Source organism: Sphaerodactylus townsendi, linkage group LG06 (genome assembly GCF_021028975.2).
Source record: "Sphaerodactylus townsendi isolate TG3544 linkage group LG06, MPM_Stown_v2.3, whole genome shotgun sequence".
Classification (NCBI taxonomy): Eukaryota; Metazoa; Chordata; class Lepidosauria; order Squamata; family Sphaerodactylidae; genus Sphaerodactylus; species Sphaerodactylus townsendi.
This window is the reverse complement of record NC_059430.1, coordinates 28,901,470-28,920,959: the sequence shown is the minus strand read 5'-3', so window position 1 is coordinate 28,920,959 and position 19,490 is coordinate 28,901,470. Positions and strand designations below refer to the sequence as shown.

At 41.9% G+C, this 19,490-nt stretch overlaps 1 protein-coding gene across 2 annotated transcripts in view; it reads left to right on the top strand.

Annotated features, from left to right (window-relative positions):
• DGKI (diacylglycerol kinase iota) overlaps window positions 1-19,490 on the top strand; it is a 308,979-nt gene that overhangs the window by 213,946 nt on the left and 75,543 nt on the right. For both annotated transcript variants that reach the window (XM_048499948.1, XM_048499947.1), the window contains 2 exons: window positions 5,628-5,728; window positions 18,782-18,861. In XM_048499948.1, coding sequence (XP_048355905.1) covers window positions 5,628-5,728; window positions 18,782-18,861 — 181 coding nt within the window. The remainder of the gene's footprint in view (window positions 1-5,627; window positions 5,729-18,781; window positions 18,862-19,490) is intronic.

Here is a 19,490-nt window from a genome sequence, read left to right as displayed (position 1 = left end):
ATGGATGGATGCTCCTGGTTTGACCTCTATCCTGGATTTTCCTGGGGCGTTTTCCCACTTACCTTCTGCTGCGCGCTACTGTAGCCAAGTAGCGCGGGGTCCCCCGGCACTCCCCACTACAGGGGCAGCAACAACGCAGCTGCCCCGACGCTGCCGCTGTTGCGCCCCCTCAGCACGCGTCATTCTTGGCGCTCTTCAAAATGGCGGGGAAGCTCAGCGCGCATCATTCCTGGCGCTCTTCAAAACGTGGGGAAGCCCGGGCGCGCGCCAGAAATGACGCGCTGAGAGTAGCGCGCGGCATAGGGAGGTCATGGCAAGTGGGGAAACGCCCTTGGTTTCCTTTTTTCGTATGGAATTAGAGGCAAAAGACATGATCAAAATAGAACAGTGGCTGCGTCTTCACTACATCTGGATGATTAGCCAGCCAGTGCTGAAGTCAAAACTTCATTGGTGATATCCTCACTGGCATTTAATCCTGGGATAGTCACCCAAAATATCCAGGTTCCCTCGAGATCTCCTCACAGCCGAACACATATCAGTCCTTAACATGGGATTTTCCTGGACCTGCTTGTATATGCACCTTTTTGGGGAAAAAAACACACTCCAATGGTAGCTAATAGGAGATGGGGGCTACACATTTGAGGGTCCATAACTTTGGCTCCCATGAACCAAACTTCACCAAACCTGGGTGGTATCATCAGGAGGGTCTCCTAAAGATACTCTGAAATTTTGGTGCTGCTAGCTTAACAATGGCACCCCAGACAGCAGCCCCCCCCCAAGGGGCAGGCCTAGATGTCTTCACTAGAAACATGCTGCAGTGAGGATATTGGAGCCTGGATGAAAAGATGCTGATTCTTTTGAAACTTGGTTGTATCTAGATTAAATTTTCAGTGGGAATTCAGCCATTGTGTGAGTCATATGGTCACAAGTCTTCAATTGCTACCTATGTCCAAGTCAGGGAGCTGGAGTTGAACTGCATCACCCTCCCCTGCCGAAGCCTCAAACTGGAGGGTAAGGCAATAATGTCTTGATCTTTGTCCTGTCATCTCTACCGTCTGTCATTCTGGGATTTCTGGCCCTAAAACCTCCATCTGCTGGCTCCAGCTCTAGCCTGCTGAGGTCTATCCTCTTCTCTCCCCTTTGTATCTTGTCTGAGAGATTTTTTTATATGGCTCTAAGCAAGATACACATGACCATGGAGAGCTTGGCCCTCTCTCACATCTTCTGGTCATAAAGCTTTCAGGCAGTGTTATTACAGCATTTTGCCTAGAGACCAATACCATGAAAGCCAGGAGCTTTCTTGCTCAATATATTTCCTCATTTCTCTGTCCTTCAGATTGTCTCTCGCTTTCAGGTTGACAGCCCAATGCCCGTCCCCATAAATCTGCCCCTTACATTGCGCAGAATTTGATATGTGTTATGGGGGGTGGGGAATGCACAGATTCTTTCCCCCCTTCTTTCTACAGACTGTAGTCCAAGGGAAAACTTCTTTTTCTGAGTCTGTACTCTAGCTCATCATCAAAGCCAACTTCCATATTAGAAGATTCACAGTTTGGGCCTGATAGCCAATTGCACAGTAGATTTCATAGTACTAGGGGAAAAGAAAGAAAGAAATGTGCCCAGAGCAAACACTAATCCAGTGATATCACCTGTGAAACAACCAAGGAATGCATATGTTACTTCTTTATAGATGTATATGTATATCAAGTGAATCTTTATTTATTTGAACAAGTAAAGCAAGAAAGTACTTTTCAGATGAATACATTCCAAGCTGTAATATTTGCTTAGAATTAAATGGAGCCAAAATGATGGTACAGTGGCCAACTGACTAACTGCAAAATCATTTTTTAAAAATAATCTTTTAAAAAGAAACTGGGAACCAGTGTTTTACAGTCTTTTGTTGCCAACCGAAATGTAGATGAGCCCAGGAATTTCCATGGAATAAGATGGTTTTTAGAGTTTGTGGAGGGCGGTGGACCAGTGATCGAGCACATCCTTCACATGAAGGTGGCCCCAGATTCAAACCCTGGCATCTCTGCTTAGGGATTTTAGGTTGCCGTTGATGGGGGAGGCTTTTCTGTGCCTGCAACTCTTAACCAACTGCCCATCTGAGAAGATGATATCGAGTTTCATGAAACCAAGGGTTAGTATAAGGCAGCTTCATTAGCTCTGAATAAATTTGGGGATGCCAGATGCTGTCGAGATGTTTTGTTCAAGATTGTGTCAGTCATTTTTCCCCTAGATGTGTGTTGTTATTAATTTGAGGCTTGTGGTTGTGATGATCTGTGATATCCCTTTGGCCTTTTTCTTGGGGGAACGCTATCTGATTCTTCAGCTGAATTAGGCAGCATTCGTACCTCTCAAAAAATCTGACATTCATTTCTGTTTGTGTTGACTTCTCACCCAGCAGGTAGCAGCAACAAGGTCCTTTGGAAGGGATGGTTGATGATATCTGTGCAACACTGGGAGATGCCATTGCTTCTTGTTGTGTGCCTCTTGATTTCACAGCTGTCAGTCTTTTAATTTCTAACTCTTGAGGGTGCTGGACTGTGCTTCCTCGTTGCAAGCACAGTCCAGCCAATTAAATGCTTGTAGCTTTACAGTGCAATCTAAAGTAGCCAGTGGAGCTTAGAAAGGTGTAACTCTGTTTTTGGATTTCACCGTTAGACTAGAACTTTGTTATCTGCTCTTTGTTCAAGATGGTATTTTTATATAATATTCACTTACCACTTTCCCCTTAAAATTCCCATGGATGATGCAAAATCAGCGTAAGAATATAAAACAGACCATATGAAAATCACATTAACAAATACCCAAAGCAATAAATTCTCACAAGTAAAATAAAAAACCCTCCTGTATATATATAAAATTAAAGCCTTTACAGTACTGAATGTTATACCCTTATTTTTTTGAAACTGTCAAAGGCAATAATCGAAGATCATCATGAGGATCTTCTCATTCCACCACTTCTTGAATGTCCAGAGGAAATCCTGCATGAACAAAAGATCAAATTAAATTATGCAGTCTACTTTAATTCATTTGCTGTATTTTCTTCCACCTGCTTGTGTTTAAAGTCTCTGTCTTAAAAGAAGCAGCAGCAGCAAGTAGATATTTTTGGTTAGATGAGCTGTCCAAATGCCAGTTAAGATAGACTGCTGTCTCTTTAAGCTGTACTGGAACTTAGGGTGCAACTTTCCCCAAAATAAATTAGGACAGCTTGCCTTGAATACAGACAGTTTTGGGCATTTGAGGCCAACTGGACAACACAGCTGTTGCTATTTAACAGTGAAATGCTGTCTGTCTGGCATGTTGAAAAACCTGTAATTATTTCCCCTGAGATGACTGCCTATTTGGGTTTTATGATTATTAAAAATGTACGTATCTTCTCTGTTTTGGAAAAAAATGTATTCTTGCTAAGGAGAAACTTGGCATTAAACTGAAGAATTATACTTTCCCCCAACAGACATAACCTTCAATTGCAGAGATCATGGCTCCCTGTCACGTCTATTTTCCTTCAAGCTGCTGCTTTAAATACAGGTTCATTTGTAAACTCTCTCTTTAAAGAAAAAAAATCACTCCATCGATGTCATACCTGTTTACAGCAGGCAGCTAAAGTATAATAGAAGCTCCCTTAAATTTGTGCTAATTGCCTTCTCAGTAGATTTTATTGCAAGAAGGTCAATGCCGTTATGGCTTGTTAGGTCAGCAGAGGTTTTTGGTTTTTTTAAAGTTGAAACATAATAGCATAATAATGGAGAAAAGTTTACTTTTTGCAACTGCTGTACTCTTCTGTTGAGCTTGGCTGTAGAATGCAGGTTAGAGTTAGTCTCCTTATGGGCCATTTAGGCACGAGAACTGAATTAAACTGGAGTTGTATATTCCCCAGATTTAGACAGTATGTGTGTAGTCTAGGGGGCCATTTCTTTCTGGAAACCTTATTCACTAGATTCTTTCACACGTACGGTTTTCTTCTGAGAATTGATCTGTGTGGGAGGAGGATAGCTCGAAGTAGAAAGGGTTGTGCAGAACACGAATTGGCCAGGAATTTTCAGTGTCATGGAGTGCTCTCCTCTCTCTTGGTCAGTCTTTCAGAAGCAAAAAGAGAAGGGCCAGACCAGCAAGGAATTCACTTGGTGCTATGGAGGAGGTATATTTGTCATTTTATGGATACATATGGTATATTGATCAGAGCTGAACTGGGCAATGGAGACCTGGGTTGAAACTCAACCATGAGACTTCCTTTTGACCCTGGGCCAGTCAGTTTCTCTCAGTCTAACCAGTCATGTCGGATGGGGTGGAGGAAATTGTGTACTCTCTCAACTACTTGGAGGAAGAATGAAATAAGTATGTAATATAAAAAGATTTGAAAAGCTGAGCCAGAGGGAAACCAGATCTGAAACTGAACTCATCTCTCAGATTTAAAAACTGTGTTTTTCTTGTCGTTTTTGTATATGCCTGTAGACATCTCAAGGAATCTTGAGAAGGGTAATTTGGTGAGGATGCTAAAATGTGACATAGTTGGGGAAACCAGCACATACAGAGGGGAATGAGAGTGAGCCCAATGGCTTATGAAGAAGCAGGTTGACCCCACCTCCTCCTGTTAGGGTTTCCAACTTCATGTCAGGAAATACCAGGATATTTTGGGGTTGGAGCCTGAGGAGGGTGGTGTTTGGGGAGAGGAGAGACAATGTGGTATAATGCCATAGAGTCCAACTTCCAGAGCAGCCATTTTCGCCAGGTGAACTGATCTCTTTCATCCGGAGAGCAGTTGTAATCTAGCCACCACCTACCTGCTATACACATTCTTTTGGTGGAACTCCCTGTATTAGCTTGTCCTTGCATATGTTCATGTGTACGGACTTTGTTGTTTTCCTATACTTTCCTCACAAAGCTGTAGTTCTTAGAGTACACTGGGAGAGGTAATTACTGTGAAACTATTTTATATCTAGATATATCTGAGTCCTTTGGGGGTAGAGCGGTTAAGAAATCGAATAAATAATAATAATAATATGCGCCAATTAGATATTGCCTTCTGGTTTCCTTTTTCTCGGTGACCATATCTTTCTTGTTAAACTAATTTTTGAACAATAAATTGAATTCTAAGACTGTTGATCTGTTGATACTGTGCTGGTGTGTTTGTAGCAGCTGTTCACAAGTGGGTTTTAATGTGTGGACCAAACCATCAGGGAGTTGAATGAGATTTTTTCTTAACCAAAAAAGGAATAATTTAGTAACACGGAAATTAGTTAAAGTGGGGCTTAGGACATCTTGGATTTTTGGATGCTGGAGATGGATTGTGATAAATTACTGGGTCATAATAATCATGGTCCATAATGGAAGCAAAAAATGCCAGACTTTACAATAAGGAAATGGGCTTTTGGAAATACCCATCTGATATTAAAGGGTATTCCATTCAGTGGAATCGAAAGGCGAGCCATTGGTTTGAGTGAAGCTTGTCCTTTGAGAGCTACCCCTCAGAATCTTTGGGATTTTGGTTTGGTTTTGCTCAGGCTTTGGGTCATCCTCTCTCTCATTCCTGCTAATTCTGGGTGACAAAATCTTCCCTTTGGGTTCTTCTTCATTGACCCTGCATTGTTTCCTGACAGATCTCTTATCTTTCCTTGCAGTCCCCAATCCGTTCCAGAACGCCTGAGGATCAGAGTGAACAGAATTAGTTTACAAGATTATGAGGGCCTGCATTATGACAAGGAAAAACTCCGGGAAGCTTGTAAGTTAAAATGGATAATTGGTTTAACTGCTTTTAATGTAAACTTCATATAGCATCTATCTCCAGAATCCACAGGTTGTACCTGGGCTTGATAACCAACCACTATTTTTACTTGCCATTAAGACCTTGTTTTCTTGTTCCATGGAGACGTATAAATGGATACCCTGTTGCTTGGGTAGGGGATTTTGTGGGGAGGAGCAGAAAGTGATTTTTAATTTGTAGCAGTCCCTCCCCTTCAGTTCATAAAATGGGATTGCTCACCAGGAGATGGCAGTCTGCAAAAGACCGGGATGTGTGTGAGTGTGTGTGCGTGTGTGTGTGTGTGTGTGAGAGAGAGAGAGCAGGCTGCTGACATCAGTTCTTGAAAAACCCAGAAGTGACATCATACCTCTCTAGGAATTGCTGGAATCTCTATAGTAAAACTACAGAGTTTCCAATGATTCCTGGAATTGATCGATGTCACTTCTGGGTTTTTTTTTCCAATTAGTGATTTTTTTTAAAAAAAAACCCTCCACCCTTCTATAGGCACAGCTGTGGGAAATGGGAGTCAGGGGATGGAGGATGTCTTTCTCCCAGTGGAAAATTAGTAATCCTGCCAAACCACTGAAAGCACATCTTAGCATAAGATGCAACCTGCTACCACGTGGGAAAAGGCATGTTCTTCTTTTGCTGCCCAAAGCAGTTTAATACGTTTGACTCCTATAACAGAATCTACAGGAGGCTCTCTTTGCCATCCACCAGAACTGCTACTGGAACCTCTAGCCTTGATGTGGTTTTTTTTTAGTGGAAGTGCAAACATCAATGTATGGAAATATAAGGAAATATCTGGAATTATTCAGGCCTGAATCAATGAGTCCTTTTATTCATACAATTAACTGGTTTTCCTCCTGTTCAGCACTGAGCCAGAAAACAGAGGAAATGTAGAAGAAACAGCTGCTTTAGCTTGTATTAGAGATTTCTTAGAGCTGAAGTGTGACATCAAGCAAAAGTGGAACAGCCTACTGTATGAGCTGCAGGGAATTTCAAAGCGTAATGTGCTTCAGCAACATGAGTGCAGAATGGGGATACAATTTGATTGCACCCTGGAGAAGTCCCGTTTTGGCTGAGGCTTTTCTCTAGAGCGCGGCAAACATAATGACTAAACCAGTCTTGATATTTCCACAAGCATTAAATCGACATCTAAAATTAAAAATAAGCCAATCAATTCCTGCATGTCCTTTATTCTCTTTAAAGTTGATTGTTTCTCATCAGTGAATCCAGCAGTTCTGACATGATTGATCTGGCACAATTTTGTTAACATGTAAACAAAGCATCAAGAATTCATGTTGTCTAGTGTGCTACCCAGCTTAACAGTGTATGAACTTATTTTCATAGAGCAATGGGGAATTACTCGGCTTGGCAATACAAGAGGTAGGCTGGCAGGGGATCGTTTTAGACAACTGTACCAAAAACGGCTTGAAATGTATCCGCAGAGAATTCACAAAAGACCAAATTGCAGTTTAAATATTTTTATATAAGTTTTGGTTGCAAACAATCACACAGAGACTTGAAGGCACATACACACAGTTCCTAAGTATATAAACAGGGAGGAGAAGATAGGTTGGATGATAGGTTCTCTTCAACTGCTTGGGGTTTCCTTGCTGGATTAACAGGGCTGAGCTAATTAACAGCTCTATCTATTATCTCAACTTCCCAGGACAATGGGGCCAATTGGTCCTAGATTATATCAGTGATACCTTGAATGGTTTATGCAGAGATGCTTCCTAAAGTCTCTGCCTTAAGTATTCAAATTTGGCTGAGGCTTGAGTGAATCAGGAAGGGATCTTGTTGTCAGGGAGATCGTATCTGAGGTTGAGGAAATGCAGGGAGGAGGCAATTGTTTGAAGAAATGTTTTCTCAAGAGCACAGTATCAGGGGCTTCCAAGATTCATTGTATCAGAACAGCTTAATGAGGTGTGGTGTTCAGGAGCTCTACAGATTCCATTATGTTAACAGAGTACTCTGGCAGTGTGGGATAATCAGATTCATGTCCCTGTTATGAGGCTTCCAGGTGGTATCACTGGAGTAACTCACAGATCTAATCTCTGCAAACAGACTGTTTTGCCTTAGGCTTGCTTTCAGCTTGGACACTGTGCTATCCACCCATACAAACATGGAAACTGGCATTTTGTAGCACACAGTATGAGAAATAATATTAAATCCAATATTTTATAATGCAGGGTCTGAAGGGCAGGGTTAAAAGTGGTACATAACAGCTGTATTAGCCAATAGCTCAGCTTATATTTTCAGAATCAGCAGGACCCTGAGTTCCTCACATAGGTGACTGGCAGTACCCAACAGATATTAGGCTAGTTATCTGCATTCAGATGTCATAAGCAAGTCATTGCCTGCAGCAACAATAAAGTCCTGAGGTTTGCAAGCTCACTCTTGCCCTTCATATGTAGCAGCCCAATTGCAAACCGAGATGTTTCTGAGAAATCACAATTTGTGGTCTCATCTGACCAATTTTATTAGTGATATTAGTGATGTCTGAAAGTTAACAAATTGTTTCTTGCTTACAAACCAGGGCTCTAATCAAAGGTTTAAACTTGATTGGGAATGCTGGTTTGTAATTCAGAGGTTAATGACAGCTTGTTAAAATGCAAGGTACAGAACTCACAACAAACGGTAGTTTATTGAAGACTTCCCAGTTTGTCATTTTGGTGCTGCTCATAAGGGGCAGAGGGAGCACCTGCTGTTCTCACCTAAGGCTTGTTGATGGCTTCTGAGTGCAGATAATGACCTAGCAGTCCACTAAAGCAGAGTCTGAAGCCTTCTTCCAGTCCATGGAGCCTCCCTTCAACTTACGTGGTGGTTCCTCCAATGGAGATCCAGCCTAAGGTAGGCCCATCCTGTCCTTCTTCCCTGGTTGATGTCTGTTATCCAGCTGTCCTTGATTAAGGCTAGAGCTTTTTCGGCTCTGGTGCAATACTCTCTTGAATGAGACCTGGTAGGACATCACAGTTTCACAGACCCTGTAAGATGGAGCTATCCTGCCAAGCCTATGGTTGAGGGCAGCAACGAAAGTCCAACTGATCTGGTCTCCCTCTCTATCCCCCTTCCCCCTCTCAACTGGTTAAGGCACCAATAGATGTATGGCATGGGAAATGGCACTGATTTTATTGCTGATATTGTTGCAAGCTGCCCTGAACCTGTCAGGGGAAAAGTGGTTTATAAATCAAATCATAAATAAATAAATAGGTGGACAGGATGCTAAGAAATGTGTCCTACCTCCTGCAATTAGTATATACTTCTTTATTTATTTCATTTATGACCCATCTTGCTTCCATTATGGAACTCCTGATGGTGCCCGTGGGGTTCTTATTTCCCATCCAAGCCCTGAACAGGGCCAGAAGGGCTTTGTTTCATTACCGCTGCTGTGTCAGGTGCCTTCGGACCATACCTTCAGGGCCCAAGGCAGACACCATTATCACCACTGAGAAGACTGTTATTAATTTCTTATTGGATGAGATCTTATAAGCCTAAAATCCTTATAAACACAGAGAGAAAAACAATACATCATTACTGGAGGCAGCACCACGATAATTAATTGTCACATTCATGGTGTAGATGCGAAAGGAGGAGGTCAGCTGTTCCGGCAATGCGGTTGATGACAACACCTGAAAATGAAGTCCCCTTTCATTAGTGACACATACTGAGCTTTTAATCAATGCAGGATGTGGCTGCTTGCGATAATAGTTTAATAGAGTCTTGTTCCTGCATCTGGCTCATTATTCATATTCAATTAAAAGGCTGGCTGTTTGTTATGTAACAGTGTCGACTTTGTTATGTAACAAAGCATTGGGATTCCCTAGTAATTACTGGATGGCAAATCTTCTAATTGGTTTGCTTATCTTCCTGCAGAAATATGGTTATTCTGTTTTGACAGTATTTTTACCCCCCACCTCAGCACACCTTTTCACTGCTCCTCGGTGCTCTTCCCCAGAGTTGTATTGTGATGGTCTTGGTAAGGATATGAGTTCTAAAACATCCGTTGTCATCCCTTGCCACATATTTTCATCCAGAAAATTAAAGGCTTCCTCACAGGTTTGATTATCATTCTTTAGGAAGACGACAACTGGGATTTGTGGAGAGAAAGAGTGTGCGTGTGTGCGTGTGTGCGTGTGTGCGTGTGTGTGTGTGTGTGTAAAAATGCTTTAAGGTATACTTAAAAGATATCTGCCTCCTGGTAGCCTGAGGCAGTTATAGAACCACTGGTATGAAATTGGGTGGTGGTGGTGATATATTCGATGATATTTGGAGGAACTGTTTATTGGACTAAAAAGTGACTGAAAATTTAACTAACTCATTTGCATACTAGTAGTGTGACAAACTTACCATGCCTCGGATGGTCCAGGCTAGCCTGATCTTGTCATCTCAGAAGCTAAGCAGGATTAGTTCTAGTCGATAATTGGATGGGAGACCACCAAGGAATAACTGGGTCTCTATGCAGAGTCAGGCAATGGCAATCTAATTGACAGTATGGGTCTGCAACCTGTGGCTCTGCAGCCGCATGCGGCTCTGTTGGCACTCTACATTTTCTCCCTTCCTTAGTAGATGGCTGGCCAGACAGCAGTGTCAGGAGGTGTGACCTGGCCTAGAGGCCAGCAGCTGATTGCCTGTGAAGGCTGCAGGGCAAGAAAGGAACAACTCAAGAGCTCAAATCACCACCTGGCTACTTGGAAGTCTTGATAAGATTGCCGTGGACTGCAGCCATGACAGCCACATCCTTCTGTTCCCGTGCTGTGCCATGGCTCCAAAGAAGGACATGGCATCTCCTTGGCCTGTTTGCCACTTGAGTTGGTTCCTTTGGTGGTCAACATCTGCATGCTTGCACTCTGCTTCTCCCTGCTCCTGTGAGTCGGAGAGAAATTGCCATGTTCTCTCTCCTACCCTGGGTACCCACAGCCACAAAACTCACCCTTCTGGGCAGATCCGGAGTGATCCCCATGCACCCAGGCTGCCCAGTGAGCATGTGACATTGACAGAATGGTATATGAGCCCATCTGGGCCTAGGGAAGGAGGGCCAGGGAAACAGAAGGAGAAGTGGCTGGCTGGCAAGAAAGGAGAGTTCAGCAGTTGAAGTCATCAGCCATACAGAGTGGTGGTTGGCACAGAGATGTCCCATGAAGTTGTGTGGATTGATCATCTTATTGAAGCAGCAGCTGTTGGGAAAGAGCTCAACATGAAGTATTAAGGGGACAGGGGGTTGAGGACAGAACAAAGGCATTTACCCTATGGCATGGCATTTATCAATTTTCCCCTTTCCCTTTTCAAGGCATAAAGGCAAATGGGATGGGTTGTATGTAAGAAAAGCCTTACTGGATCAGATCAAGGTCCATCTGCATCTAGGAATCTCACATTTGCAAGGGTAAAGGCAACAGCCTTCCCTTGCAGCATTTTTTCTGGTAGTGGATACTCTGAGGTATACTGCATCTGAACTTGGAGGCTCTGTTTAGCTGACACAGCTGTTAGTATTCCTCTCCATGACCTTGTCTAACTCTGCTTTAAAGTGATGTGTTAATGATAGTCAGCATGTTTTGTTCTGGTGAATTTTTTATGTGCTGTGTGAAGAAGTCATTACCAACACTACCTTGACTATACTGCTGTTCAGTCAGTCTGTTATCATGGCCCAGAGGCCATTCATAAATGCAACAAAACATGGTATTATTCCAATGGAAATGCAAAGTTTGAAGTACCAAATAATCATAAATAGACCACTGCAAAGTATAGCTACATGTGGTGAAACTGTCACTGGAAATTGTGTATTCTTTCTCACGTCTGGCAGCAATTCCCCCTCAGTTCATATGTTGCGTTTAACCATGCTTTGATTTCACATCTGCATCATTGCCGAGTAAAGTTCTTATCTAAACCAGAATTTGAAAACAAGGTTTACAGTGGCTGGTTAAGAAGATAGTCTGGTTAGAATTAACTGTTGTTAGCACTGTTGAGATGTTAAAAAGAAAGCTATAGGATAGGGGAAGTTGCTTCAAAGGGGAAAGGAAGGAGGAAGGGATAGTATTGTTTCTGAAACTGACTTCCAATTTGCAGGGAGCCAGGGGTTATATTTGCAGTGGAACTATATGTCTCAAACTCATGAAACAACTGTCAGTATCAAAACTAATTTATATTATTGTTTATTACCTGTCAAGAACAGATTTAATAATGTGGTAAAAAGAGTAAAACACCTCTGTTAATAATGTCGTATTTCAGGAGACAGAACTAGAACTGGACTGTTCTTTAGCCTGCTATCGTAACAAGGCCACCTTTAAAAAAAAATTCCAACAGAATTTGGAGGCAGCTAAATAAACTCTCTGCAACTCACAATGAGGTCCATATTAATTTTTATGCACTCCCCCAGTTCTTTTGTTCAGCCTCTGCATAAGGAAATGAAAAGAGCCCTGATGGATCTGATGGTTTACCTGCAGCTGAAGATGCTGCAGATGGTACAAATGGCTTTCACATATAATTCATTAATTCTGCCACTGGGCTCCGTTCCTTTCCAGTTTCATAGGCATCAAATGTCTTCAACCATACGTTTTGTCATGCCCTTAAGTATTCCTTCAGAAACATTGCAGTTTGGCCATTTGGTCACGTTGGATTTGCTGAGTTGCTGATCGGCATGTGTTTTTGTCTTCAATCTAACACTCCCATTTCAAGACAGATTACACACAGTGTAAATTAGCATGAATCTTGCTTAAGCACAACAGGCTTTGCATCAGTCTCTAAATATGAGGAACACCTTAACGTTCCCCTTTCAATCTCCTCACCTCAATAAACAGTAAATGACAAAAATCAGACAGTGGAAAGAATGAACGGTTTCATTCTCCCCCTGGGAACTGCAGGAAAGCTGTGAAGATCTTTGCCTGAGACATGTCTTCATGATGGAGCATCAAATGCTCTGACACCAATGTAATAACCTGGATCACTCTCACTGAGGGTAAATAAAATTTGGTTTTCTTGTTTGCTTGCCGTACCAATTTGATTCTATCAGTGGCCTAATCTCAAATTGAATTTTTAAATGTTATTTATTGTAGTTTTATCTTGCCCTTTCCAACTAAAGTCAGGCTCAAGGTGGCTAACAGTATAAAATTATTGCAATTAAAATAATAAATGACACACACATACATAATTAAAACATTAAATAGTTTATAAACAATGGTGCCATGATCATGGGTCCAGGATGATGGTATAATTTCTCATTCATACCCAGCATGGGGAGCCACAATATATTAATAGGGAAACAAGGAAGTGAAGGGAGGGGAAAGGGGAAAGAAGAGGAGGGAGAGGAAGGGGGAAGGGAGGGAGGGAGAAGGGATGGGAAGGAAGGGTGAGAGGAAGAATAGGAGGAGTTTGGGTTTTATATGCTGCCTTTCTCTCCTGTAAGGAGTCTCAAAGCAGCTTAAAAACTCCTTCCCTTTCTCTTCCCACAACAAACACCTTGAGAGGTGGGTGGGGCTGAGAGAGTTCTGTAAGAACTGTGACTAGCCCAAGGTCACCCTGCAGATTTCATGTGTAGGAACAGGGCAGCAAATCCAGTCCACCATGTGCAGGAGTGGGGAATCAAACCCAGTTCTCCTGATTACAGTCTACTGCTCCTAACCACTGACTACACCATGCTGGGGAAGGACAGACTGGCTAAAACTGCCATTGTCCTCAGTCATAAGCCTGGTGGAACATCTCCATCTTGCAGGCCCTGTGAAACTGTGCTAGGTCTCTCAGGGCTCCTGGTTTCATTTGACATTGAATTCCACCAGGTGGAGCCAAGACCCAAAAGTGATTTTCAGTAATCTAGTCTGGAGGTGACTGTTGTGTGGATCACTGTGGCTATGTTGGCACCGGACAGGTAGGGACTTGACAGAGATAATAAAAGGCTGTCCTGGCAGTATTCGTTACCTCATCTGCCAACAAAAGAGAGGAATCAAGGTTAATGCCCGGACTCTCGATGGAAGATGTGATGGAATTAGTTGTACACTGTCAAGAGTTAGGAGTAAGCTATCCTGACCCACGTTGCACCGGCCCACTCACAGCTCATCATAACGCTGCTCTAAGAAGATTAATCTTGACGCTAGTGGGCTGGAGACATTACTATTTGGAAATCCTTCTGATCAATTAAACGGTGCTGTTATTATCCTTTGAAGGCATCAGCAGCCAAGTCCTCCCTTCCTCTTCAAATCTTGCATTCTCATCAGATAACATATCACAATTTTTACATGCATCTCAGGTATGCACTTAAACTCAACCAATATGAATGTGAATAGCACTTGAAAGGTAATCTAATCCAATTTTTTCCACTGAGGCAAGATTCAGTGTAACCACATCATTTCCAAAAGATAGATTCAGAAACAGTTCATCTTTTAAATTTAAAACTATGTTCTGATATAAAGTTTTCTCACATGGTGTTGGATTTTGACTTTTTAAACCCCCAAAGCGTTAGATTATACTTTTAGATCCATTCAGCTAGGTTTTTAAAACAAGTGTTATTATTTACAATAGTTCTGTGGGCCTTTTCCACACAAAGTGAATCACCAGGGTACACTAAAACAAACATTTCAACATTTCAACATTAAAAGCATTTAAAGTATATAGTAGCAACATGTAAACATACAAAAGCCAGGGAGGAGGCTAATAACATTTATTGTGGATATGTTGAACAGAACAAAAAAGTCTTCACCCAGTGGTGCAAGGCAACAACAGAGGGAGACAAATCTCCCTCAGGAGGGAGTTCCAACATTTTGGTGCCACGACTGAGAAGGCCCTTTCTTGGGCTGCTACCCATCTAAACTTAAATGGCAGGGCACCCAAAACTGGACCTCAGAAGATGACCAGGATGTGTGGGTAGGTTCATATGGGAGAAGGAGCTGGATGTGGTATGCCAGCCCCAAGATGTATAGGCAGTGGTGGGATCCAAAAATTTTAATAGCAGGTTCCAATGGTGGTGGGATTCAAACAGTGGCGCCGCCACACACACGCACCTCCAGTCCCTATTAGGCAGGGAGGTTGCTTTAGTAACCCCTTCTCGGCACTCAGAAAAAATTAGTAACCACTTCTAGAGAAGTGGTGAGAACTGTTTGGATCCCACCTCTGTGTATAGGGCTTTAAGCAAGCAGAAACTCGTGGAATGGTTCTTTCCATTTCCCTCTGTTTTCTGCAGTCGCTTCCCAGCAAAGGATGCTATTGAAGGTTAGGGAACTGTGGGGAATAGGATAGGATGCAGCACTGGCAGCTGCATCTTGAGCGAGAGAGATATCAAACTTGTGCACCTCCACACACACTTGTGGGAGGTATCTTCCACTATGTTTGAACATTATTACAATTCAATGAGATTGTCAACTTAAAAGGTAGTTAATCACAGAAGGCAAGATAGTAGTGTTTTGGAAAATATTAATGTTAAATGACGCAGAGTGTGAAATAGATGTAAATGCATATGTAATTGTTTAATCTTTTCAGCTCAATACTAACTTGTTTGACATATTTGGCTTCTTTGTGTCCTTCTACAAAGTGATAATGGCTGCTTTTCAGATTTTACTTGTACTAGCAGTGTGGGTTCTCACTTGGATTGTGTGACAGATGTGTATTCAACCAGTGTTCTGTCTGATGAGACCAGGGCCCTATGGGATCTCATGCAGCTGCGGTTTTCCGTTTAAGCCTTTAAATCATATTGTTAGTGCCTGGTGAAATCACAAAAGCCAGAGAAAAGCAGGGAAGAAGTTTCAGTAATCAGGGCTTAAGTTCTATCTTTTAGTTTCCATTACCATTCACTGTGTCATACCCCCTCACAGTAGTTGCTAGACAAAAAATGTGCAACCTTTGAAAATGTGTATCTTAGAAGTAGAATTGGTTATGCAAAATATACCACTCCAAGCTGACTGCATGTTATAAGGAGATATCCCATGAGGAACCATGGAGAGCCTCCCTTGTCTCTCATCCATGTCCATCTCTCCCCCCCCCCCTTTCTCTTGTTATTATTCAACATAACAAAAGAATCTCTTACTATCTGGAACTCTTGGGACTGCTAACAAGTCCCATAAGATAACTGCTTGCAAATTTACTGAGGGAGTCTTGCAAGCCTTCAGGAAGCTGGTAGTTTATAGTGTCCGTAGATTTTGGTCCTTTTGCACAAGCCCCTGAAAATGTTTTGCAAACCATTTGTCCGTGCTCACCCCCTTGAAAATGCTTCCTGCCATTTTGTGGCCATTCCATTTTTTAAAACTTCTTAGATTCATAGCTATGGAGCTTTAGTGCTGTGATTCCCTAGGAGTTGGATCTACATTGGCTACATAGACACTACCCCCCGAAATTTAAAAAACAAAAACTAACAGCAGTGTGAGCCAGCCAGCAGTATTTCAGAAAATGGTGCCGATGAGGAAGTCTGGGGACTGTGGAAATGCATGGGAAACATTTGAAACAGCTCACACAGCAAGTGAAAATGTTTCCAAAATGTTTTCAAAAAAAGAATCACTACGAAACAGCAGGCAAATCAAACATTTTCAAGCAGGAAATAAAACGTTTTGGGCTAAAAACAGAATTTCATGGAGGAAACATTTTATTTCCTGCCTCAAAACATTTTATTTGGTTTGTGCGGAATGGACCGTATACAGACATCTTGCTGCTGTGTGGTTTGCCTGAGCACTTATTGTAAGGAGATAGTTATCCCTAAAATCCCAAGCAGCAGCTTTTCAGAGAAGCTGTAGCAATTTATCATTTACTGTTTCAGTGGATCAGTTGGGTTCCCCATGAGAATACATTTCCCTAAAGGATGTCACAGAAAAGACACAAGAGATTAGCACGAGACTTTATAAGCTAACTGCACATTCTCTTAGCAGATTGGGTCTTTAAGGGACATATATTTTATCTGTTGTGATGCACTGGTTATTGTAAAATGATAGAAACCAGCCTCTAAGCAGTAGCTAATGAGGAACATCAAAACTAGAAGAAGAAGACTCTGAAAAATATTTATCAAGCTTCTTGAAGGGTAGAAGTGTTTTATTTTGTTTTTGGACCCAACAAAATAATGATCAAAAGTGAACAAACTTTATTCTAGCCGAGTAGCAAATCACAATTTCATAGGTTTTAGCCCGTAACAGCTTCTCATATTCACTGGCTCAAAGCATAATCTAGCAGCAAAAATGATAATCTCTTCGAAGTTCTTTTAGGCTTATAAGAAAAGTGGAATTTGAAATGAGCTATCACTTTTCTATTTATCTTTCTGTGTGTTTATGACATGTTTATCTCATCCTTCTTTCAAGGAACTCTGGGTAATTGATGTACATTTCCTCACTCCATTTCCCCCTCACAATAACTGGGTGTTAGATGCTATTAGCTTTTCTGCTGGCACAAGGGGAGAGAAGGGGCCATATTTGAGCCCTGAATACTTTATGAATACTAACATAGAACCTGTGTGGACAGAAAGGTTGTAGGACTGGCTAATTCAGTAGCGTCATCCATCTTCCTCTTGCACCTACAGACCAGCTAGTAGGATTCAGCCCACCCCACCCCACCTCCCCACCCCCCCTCCCCACCCCATGAGGTAAATTAGACTGAAGGAGAACAATGGGCCCAAGGTATCGCAGTGACCTTCATGGCTAAATAGGTTTGCTAGGCCAAAATCTGCAACATTCAGGAGGAATGGGAGATGACAAGAGAAGGGTTATGCATACTCTGAGAGACGACTAGCATCATTTCTGTGTTTTCCCCAGAAGAGACATCATGCTGTCGACCTGATGATGATTTTGTTGTAATTTTTCTCTCACCTGCTGCAACTGGTAGCAGGAAGAGAGGGAGGCATCTGCCACTGCTCAGGATCTCCAGAGAACCTCTAGACCAGGTGTCCCTAACATGATGCTTATCAACACCTTTGCTGATGCCTACCAAGAGTTTTTACAATGCGGGGCAAGGGACTTTTACTCAGTAAGTCTTCTTTTGGGGTACTACAGATTTTGATTGTCTCCACAGATTTTTTTAAAATGTTGCTTTGGCAGCAGCTGCTACCACAGCACAAGAATCTTCACTGTGTGGCTGAAGATAAACTGCAGCAGCCATTTTGTGGCTGGTTACACCTCCTGCAGCAGCCATTTTGACCAAGCCATGTCAGAGTTCCGAAAGTGCCCATAGGCTGAAAAAGGTTGGGGACCCCTGCTCTAAACTGACTCTCTGGGAAGGTAGTCTTCCAGTGCAATATCAAAGCAGTAACAAAATAGTTTATAACCAACCTGGGTGCACATGTGCAGTCTAATGCATGGGGAAGAGATTAAGAGGCCTCAAACAAGGAAGTTTCAATGGGAAATTATAGTGCATGATTGAGTTAGTTCACAAGTTCAAAAATGGATCCTTCAGGGCTGAATCAGGACATAGGCTTTTTATCTCCTGACAGAGGCTAATTTTCTGCCATCAATCATTTCCCCTTTGTTCTAATCAAACTGTTTACAGTACGTTTTACAAACATTCTTTCGAGCACCCTTCTTACTGAAATAAAAAGATTCAGATCTCCATTACTATTATACTGTGTCTGACCAAGAGAGCTTTGATTTTTGAAAACTTATACTCTGAAACTCTTGTTGGTCTCTAACTTAGACTCTAGGGTGCTACTGAACTGAAATCTAACTGTTCTACTACATAGCTTCCCTCTGAAACCCTCTACCCATTAGCATCCAACCTGTGACAAATAATCTGTGCGGAAAATGCCCAAGTTAAAAAACAGGAAGTTCTTGCTATGAACAGCCTTCTATAAAATGACTATTTTCTGTCTTTATGTCCATGCAAATATTCTGCAAGAAGAAAGAGAGGGTGAATATGACCTCTTCTCCCTCCTTTCTTTAGATCCTTGATCTGTGTGATTGTTAATCTCCCTCTCGTCTTCATTCCTCAAATTTAATTTCCGAGAGCCTGAAAGACAATTGGGTTGACGGAAGTCTTCCACTGGGTTTTTAAAATCCAACTCAACCCTACAAGGATCTGGAATGATATATAATTTAAATAGTCTTGTTAATATGAATATTTGTTTTTCCCCTCTAGCCATTCCTCTGGGAATTATAGTTGTACGAGGAGACTGTGACTTGGAGACTTGCCGTATATATGTGGATCGTCTGCAAGAGGTAAATTATTGCAGATTATTAGCAAATTAGCTTTTCTACCCAACAATCCCAGTATGAATAAACCTAAGGATCATTTATCCTTGATAAGAAGACTGTAGTTTGTGGCATTACTTTGTCCCAACTTAGTTGTCTTGCTGCTTTGAAATGTTTTAAACTTTTCAGCAGTAATTGAGCATAGCATGTTATATAATTCTTGTTCCTGTAAAGGCTCCTTGTGAGGTTGCCACCAATTTACTGGCTCCTCTTCTGTGCCTTTGATAGAAGCATGACCTGAAGAAATTAAGTAGATAAAGACTTGGCTGTTACTTTTTCTTTCTTTAGCTGTTATGAAAGGAGCCCAGTCAGGCTGATAAAAAGCAGGCAGCAAGCCTATCCCTGCTTACTTGATAGAACAGATCAAATGCCCACTGAAAATCTGAGAAGTTAAAAATTGTTATAATGCCTGATGAAATAACTACCCATAAGTCCATATGCAGGTAATTGAATTCACTACCACTAATGAGATGAGGGCCTTGACCTGGATTGGCTGCTAGACCTCAGAAGCTAAGCAGGGCCAGCCATGGTTAATAATTAGATGGGAGACCACGAAAGAATGCCAGGGTTATTGTGCAGAGGAAGGCCATGGCAAA